This window comes from Ambystoma mexicanum, chromosome 6q (genome assembly GCF_040938575.1).
Source record: "Ambystoma mexicanum isolate Mex_15411 chromosome 6q, UKY_AmexF1_1, whole genome shotgun sequence".
NCBI classification, from domain to species: domain Eukaryota; kingdom Metazoa; phylum Chordata; class Amphibia; order Caudata; family Ambystomatidae; genus Ambystoma; species Ambystoma mexicanum.
Window position 1 is genome coordinate 1,243,144,579 of NC_090937.1, and position 8,191 is coordinate 1,243,152,769.

The following is an 8,191-nucleotide window of genomic DNA, read 5'->3' on the forward strand; positions in this document are numbered from 1 at the left end:
CGACCTTTGCGAGACTGGTAAGTCCCCATTGAAAAAGCCATTCCCCATTCCCATTTGAGCCCCCATAGGGCTCAATGGGAATGGGGAAGGCGCTACTAACGGTACCGCAAATTGTGGTACCGTTATTAGCTCTGAAGCCCCTTAACAGGCCCCGTTCATAAGGCCTGGTCAGACCAGGCGTTAAAGGAGGGACCCACTAAGGGCCCTCGTAGTAGGGTGGTAAGGGATTACCGGCACCGGTCTCCTTACCGCCCTACTCGGAATGAGGCCCTGTATGCGGTGCAGAGCATCTATGGATATAAAAGTATAATCAATTGTTGAAAATGAATGGCCTCTTGTCCAGGTATGCCCCGGAGGTACATCTCCTGTCATATTGCCATTTAGTATGATGAAGTTTCTTAGTGTCATTAGTGACATCCATTTATCCGCTCTAGATGGAGTAGTATTAGAGTATGATTTTAAACAATTAGTGTTTATTTAAGTCACCTGTTAAAATCATTGTGTTGGTTGCTGCATTGAGTAGAATGAGATCTGACATTGATTCAATGTGAAGAAGAAACAAGTCATCACTAATAGTTACAGGATTCCAATAAAGATTTAGTAAAGCTGTAGATGGAAATAAAGGATGATGAATATTGGATGTAGACAGCTTTACTAGTTGGATGCCAGAACACGGATTGGCCAAGGACTGATGATTAATCTTGGACTCTATTTTCACTGCAACCAACTGACCAACTGTTAGACAACCTTTAGATAATTTTTTTGCTGCAATATGTGCAATTTGGAAGTTTGGTCAGAGTGGTTGGCCAGTTATCCATGTTTCTTGCAGAACAATGATATCGTAATCTAATAGTGTTTTGGCTTTGCTAATCAGCAAGTGCATGAAGCCTCTAGTGTTCCACTAGACAGTGTACAAGAGTGTAAAGTCTGGGATATGTGAATCTAACAAGGTTTTTGATTGGCTTCTATCCGAATCTCTTTTGAGAGCCGTATTAATTTTGAGGTTGGTATCGACTGGGCCTTCGGCTCAAGTGATCCTTGAGTGTTCTGCAAGGCACGGTTGCAGGTGCAATTTCGATTTAGAGGGATGATGTTGGAGGACACAGGTTCAGGAGCCATATTTGAATGTGGTATAGGATACAGCTGTAGTTACAGTGAAAAAACCAGAAGACTGTAATTTCTTTCTTGTCCTCCATAACAAATGTTTAACAACATTTTAATAAATGCCAAGAGCTATGAGGACCTTATTGGAAGAGTCATTGAAGCTAATTGCTTGGATATCTTTGGAGGTGATTGATACTAGTTCTGGAATTGACCTAAGTAGTACTAGGATGTACCTTTCATTAACTGACAGGCAGTAACCACGCACCAACCGGATGTCCCGCCTCTTTGGCGTGTCCATGGTAACGCAGGTCCCTCCTTACCGGATGTCCCTGTGCTGCAGGGAAATCATGTGTTGTGTTCAGGGGCGTGTTGTCATAGAAAAGGGCATTTCCCAGTGGTGATGTCGTGGATGAGGTAATATTTTGGGGACTAGGCATGGTCCAGCAGAGATGGTGACATCACGGGCGTGTCCCTGAAGTTTCCCCTAAGGCCTAACCTAATAGTGACGTCATGTTTTGTGTTTAGGGGTGTAGGCGTAGATAAGGTCGTTTCCCGGTTGTGATGTCATGGATGAGGTAATATTTTGGGTTAGGCGTGGTCCAGAAGGGATGGTGACATCACGGGTGTGTCCCTGAAGATTCCCCTAAGGCCTAACCTAATAGTGATGTCATATTTTGTGTGAAGGGGTGTAAGTATAGATAAGTGCGTTTCCCGGTGGTGATGTCATGCATGAGGTAATACTTTGGGTTAGGCGTGGTCCAGCAGGAATGGTGACATCACGGGCGTGTCCCTGAAGTTTCCCTTAAGGCCTAACCTAATAGTGATGTCATGTTTTGTGTTTAGGGGTGAGTAGGCATAGATAAGGGTGTTTTCCGGTGGTGATGTCGTGGATGAGGTAATATTTTGGGTTAGGTGTGGTCCAGCAGGTATGGTGACATCCCGAGGGTGTCAAGGTCCAGGGATCTGGGGAGATGATGAAGGCATGAAGTTGTGATGTCAGGGGGCAGGCCAGGGGGTGTTGTGGGGGTGATGTAGTTATGTGCCTTCCCATAGGGGCAGAGTGTGGTGTATATATAGAGAAGGAACTCTGGAGAGAGGTAGACGGTGCTCTTGGAGTCTGACTGTACTATTTGCATAACGCTAGCAATACCCCTGAATCATGAAGCGTTACAGCTATTACTCTAAGAATATCATAGGAAAAGACGCCTGCAACACCGCTGAAAATGCTGATAATCCTAGAAGTCCAACAACAATAATTCCTGTAGCTGATGAGGAATCGCAATGCCCCACTTACAGTGGGATGGCGTATGAGGATGAGTTGAGCCAGGTCCTTTTTTTAATGAATCTGGGTGATATGACACCTCCTGATTTTTACCATTTTAAAGATGCTGATGGTGTAGAGGCTGGTATAATGGATGCAGACTATACAGAGGCAGATCTGAAGGCTATGGACGACTCTATGAAGACTCTTGAAGAGCCCTTGTATGCGGATATGGGGGATTTGGACGAGCTTTTTTCAGAGGTGGCCATGACCCCGGAGTTGGAAACAAGTCCCGATGGAGATAGGATGTTTATGGAGACTGATGCTGTGGAGGCCGGATTGTCTATGGATGCCGCTGTTGCTATGGAGGCGGAAGCGGAGGGACCTGTTACGTGCAATTTGGTATGTAGGAAAAGGGTGTATTTGTGTGAACTATGTGTAAAATATATATATATATATATTGAAGAGTTACATTTCTTTCTTTTTTGAATTGAAGAAAACGGCAGATAAAGTTGACGGCGCTGAAAGTCAGCGGTCTTCATTTAATACCGTACATTTTTGCTGTGTGTGAGGTTCACAAATGATCGAAAGTCCAGCAACACAGGCCCGTGTAAGTGTAAGAAGTGTATTTGTTTAAAACGCTTTGAAAGTTCTGAAGAAGAAGAAGAGGACGCTATGACTTTTTTGGAAACCTCAGCTGTTCAGGCTTTTGCGGCCTGTGTAGTGAAAGTATGCTTGATGCGTGATTATTACCGCTGGTGCTATGGACATAAAAGCGATGACCCGCAACAGGATGTTCATGACTGTTTACTTCTGAATTATCACGCTAGAGCAATACGTCGGATATGTTTTATGTTGAATTCATATATAGCTTTTCAGTTGCTTAAAGCTGTATATTAAGGCATGGGCATGCGTGTGCATGCTAGCATGGAGAGTGTTTTATCTAAAACATGGATAGAAATATACCATTGCCGCAATCCTGAGAAAAAATTGAGATCTTTACAAATGGCTGGTCCTGTGCTTTTTAGAAAAAGGGTAGCCCGTTTAATGGATAAAGATTTGTGTGACCTATACACTTTTGGGAATACCCTGAAGTCTTGTGTAGCACGCCGGAAACTGTTTTAAAGAGAGAAGAAATATCCAGAGTTTGTTTCTTATATGTGTATATTTGTTTCTAGGATAAGATTTCTGAAGGGCCAGCAAGCGTGTGGATCGTAAACTGAAACCTGGCCATGTATGTGTGGAAAAACTGTTATACGCTATGCTGAAAGAGCGGATATCGGGAATTGCCCCAGATACCCTGAAATATGTACAGATACCTACCCCCCGACCAGAGCCGTTTTGTAAAAGTTTGATGTGTATAGGTAACATATGTACCAACACTTGGCTGCCGGTATTGGATGAATACTGGCATCTGTACAAATATGATATGGGTTCTTTATATCTACACCCTAGAGCGGTATTTCATCTGTTTTTGGAGCAATTGTATGAACATTACTTTAGCATTAAAGAATACGTTTTACAGGACCGCGAATTGTATGAACTTTTAAATGCCTCAAGTGTTTTATGTATACAGAGTTATATGCGGGCGGAACGGGGGATTTTGTAGAATGCTATTTATAAGGCTGCAGAAAAAATATCAGAAAGGGTGACATTGTGTCAGATGCTATATGTATAAGAGTTGTAATAAAATCATCTTTCACCCATTATGCATTTGTTTATTTTTTGAAGTGTTTCAGCGGTGAACATCTCTTATTGAAGCATGCATGAAAGCTATTATGATGAAAGCGGTGTTGGCAGTTATGGGGGTGTTGATGTTCTTTATAAAAAACTACAACATGACAAGAAACCTATCTCACACAGAGCTGTTAAGGAATGGTTATCTGGTGAAGAGGCATATAGTCTTCATAAAAATGCTAGAAAACGTTTTAAAAGAAGAACTGTGGTTTCCCAAAGAGACGAACAATGGCAGTGTGATTTAGTAGATATGCGGCCCTATGGGAAGCAGAACGACGGGGCGCAGTACATCCTGACGGTTATTGATATTTGATCAAAATACGCCTTTGCCGAAGTTTTGAGGGATCAGACCGGATCAAGAGTGACAGCCACTTTCAAACATGTTTTTAGCAAAGGCCGGGTGCCTGTAAAATTACAAACGAATACCGGCAAGGAGTTTTTAAATAGACCCTTCCAAAATCTTTTAAAACATCATTTTATAACGTACAACGAGGTTAAGGCGGCTATTGTTGAATGCTTTAATAGAACCTTAAAATCTAAGATTTGGAGATTTTTTACAGCAAAGAATACACATCGTTATGTGGACGTACTACAATGTTTTATAGAGGTGTACAATGATAGCTATCATCGATCTATAAAAATGACTCCAAATTCTGTAACGTCTGAAAATTCCCTAACCATTTCGAAAAACTTGTATGCTGACATGGTAATGAAGAAGGTCAAGAAACCATCCTTTCAAGTGGGGGCCCATGTCTGAGTTTCCAAGCTTAAAGGTGTCTTTACAAAGCGGTATCAGCAATCATTTACGGATAAAATATTTATAGTGACCGAAGTGTCTGTGAAAGAGGGGGTTAATATGTACCAGCTGGTTGATTACGATGGTGAGGGTGTGAGCGGTAGTTTTTACACCGAAGAGTTACAGAAGGTCACCAATGAGCCCCAACGCTTTTATAGGATTGAGAAAATTCTTCAGAGTAAAGGTAAAGGAAATAAAAAACAAAGTCTGGTAAAATGGACAGGGTGGCCTGAGAAATGTAACAGTTGGGTTAGCGCTCCATCTCTAAAGGATCTACAAAGCAAAGGCGCTCCCTGAGAAGATGGAAAGATGTGGATTTTATATCACCTTACCCAGTAACACTTCTCTCAATACATTCCCCAACAATGAAATATCAAATTATTGTGTTAAAATGGCCAAACCCGTTGATTTACAAGGATTGTGGGAAGCTGATCTAATGGAGATTCAATACCCCCATACCTGGGACACTGTGTCTAGAAGAGAGGCCAAATTTACCATCAAGCATGAAGGTCCTATTGAACTGTTACACGCCTGTTTTCCTCCTGGATTTTACAGCAGTATACAAGCTTTGTTAGAGGCTATCAATAAAAGTCTCGCAAACATTGAACGTTACTCTGTTTCTGGATAAGGTGCAGAGAAAAGTATTTCTAAAATCGACGGATCTTACAGTTTATATATACTGGGTAACTTTTTCGTGTTTTGGGAACCGTTCAACATGTAAAAAGTATTAAAGATTTGGACAAAACACGTGCTGATATTGATGTGGGCTTTTACAGTCTTATGATCTACAGTGATATAGTAGAATATCAAAGGGTTGGTGACTCCTACGCCCCCCTTATGAGAACAGCCCAGATGAAAGGTGAAAATAATGGCATTGTTAATATACAATATATTAAACCTGATTATATACTGGTTTCTAAGAGTCATTTTGACACCATCAATAAACAGATAAGGGATGAACAGGGGGAGTTGGTGTCATTTAAATACGGGAAGGTCCTAGTGAAACTACACTTCCATCCTAGGAGAGAAAAAGACTATTAAAAACATGGTATTTATGAAAAACTATGGGGAGCCGTACGTTTATAGGGATTATTACCGCCGACAAGCTGGTTATGGCAATCAACCTTACTTTCAAGGGGCGCCCGTTATGTATGGTGCGGGTTTCAGAAGTATTTTTAGAAGCCTCTTTCGAAGGGCTATGCCATTTCTACGAAAGCGGTTTGAATTAGCCAAACCACATGTGAAAACAGCAGCTACAAATATTGCTAAGGATGTGGTGTCTACGGCTACAACCTCCATCGCAAATCGTTTTAACCAACCACCGCAAGAGGGTTCTGGCCTGGTTTATGTGAAAAAAACACAAACAAAAGGAAAAGGAAAACATCGCACAGATGGGGGCCTCCAGGGATGCATAAAAAAACAGGATCAGCAACGAAAACTGCTCAGAAGAGAAAAAGAACTCGCAAGAACAGATCGGCCAAGAAAAATAAAACTAGGCCGGCATTAATATTTTCTAAAAGATGGCGTTTATCCATTGTGCGTCGGGGGAATGTGTGAAATCGGAACTCTATCTGTTTGCTGTACCCCCGACACAAACTAGCATCGAAAACAGCTTTTTCATGGAAGTGGCTACCCTTGCTGCACTATCTCCGCTAGCGCCTATAGAGTTTTATATATCAGGCTCAACAGAGATGTATCTGGATTTAAATGAAATGTTACTTTACCTCACTTGTAAAATAACAAAGGATGATGGATCAGCTATCCCAGCAACAGCTAAAGTTGCTACGATTGCTTACCCCGTGGCTACCCTCTTTAATCAGGTGGATATTACTCTAGGCAACCGTCTGATTACACAGAGCGACAACATGTACGCCTATAGGACCTATATAGAAAGCATTTTGAACTACATCAATGACGCTTTGGACACTCAACTTACAAGGGGGCTTTTCTATAAGGACACAGCAGGCCATATGGAGGATTATGCTCTAGATGGGGCTAATGCCAGTTTTATAAAAAGAGCAGCACATGCCACAGGGAGCAGAAATTTTGATATACTAGGCCGTCTACACTCCGATCTATTTTTCCAGGAGAAACTAATGGTAAACAGCGTTGATCTGAAAATTAAACTTTCTAGAAACAAAGATGCTTTTTGCCTCAACAGTGATGATGCTGAAGCCTACAAGCTGATCATAGTAGCAGCTAGTTTATTTATTAAAAGGGTGAATGTGTCACCCACGGTCAGATTAGCTCATGCTGATGCTCTACAAGTATCAAACTTAAAATATCCGGTGGAGCGGACATCTTTGAAAATTTTCAGTGTTCCAGCGGGTAGCCGTGTCGCCAGTCAAGATAACTTATTCCTTGAACAGTTACCGAAAATAATCATTGTTGGTTTTTTGGACAACACAGCTTTTTCTGGGGCTTACACCAGCAACCCTTTTAATTTTAAACATTACAACATCAACTACGCAGCTCTTTTTAAAGACGGGGTTGTTATACCGTCTAAAGCCTCCAGCCCCAGTTTTCAACAAAAAAATACAATTAGGGAGTATTTGGGACTTGTCTCCATCAGCGGTAAACACTTGCATGATAAAGGTTTTGTGATACCCCGGGACGATTATGATGGGGGTTATACTCTGTTAGCTTTTGATTTGAGACCTGATAATACATCAACCGGACATTATATTCTTATTAGAAATGGTAATCTATGCATAGAGGTACGCTTTGCTGCAAATTTACCCAACACGGTGAATCTAATTATTATGGCTCTATTTGACTCGGTTATGGAACTCAACAATCAATGACAAGTATTGTACGACATGTAATGGATACTTACCAGATCAAACGTTTTCTAAGTAAAGACAAACACGCTAAGAAAACATTCAAGGGTGTGTATTCATGTGATAACCTTCCAAGAGACATAAGTAATGAGCGACCCATTAGCCTTGTGGCGAACACTGATCCCCAAGATCAGGAAGGCACCCATTGGATAGGTATGTTTATAAACAAGGATACAATAACCGTCTTTGACAGCCTAGGGTGTTTCCCAAGCCACCCCATATACAGAGGCGCAATCCTGGACAATGTGAAGGATATAGACCCTGTTATACATTATAATAGAACACCTGTGCAACATCCTGAAGACATCACGGGGGTAATTCATAGAATTCAGCGCACAAGTGGCGCACGCGGCTGGCGCACAGTGTGCGCGTGCAAATCCCTGCGCCAGCCGCGTGCGCCAAAATACATTTCCGCGCACAGCGTATTCATGGATTACAGCCACCAAAACCAGC

General features: G+C 41.9%; 1 protein-coding gene across 1 annotated transcript; it reads left to right on the plus strand.

Annotated features, from left to right (window-relative positions):
- The first annotated feature begins 6,418 nt into the window (after positions 1-6,418).
- Positions 6,419-7,702, plus strand: LOC138515323 (uncharacterized protein F54H12.2-like). Its single transcript, XM_069630216.1, has one exon. It carries the CDS (start codon positions 6,419-6,421, stop codon positions 7,700-7,702), a length of 1,284 nt encoding a protein of 427 aa, XP_069486317.1.
- The last annotated feature ends 489 nt before the right edge of the window (positions 7,703-8,191 follow it).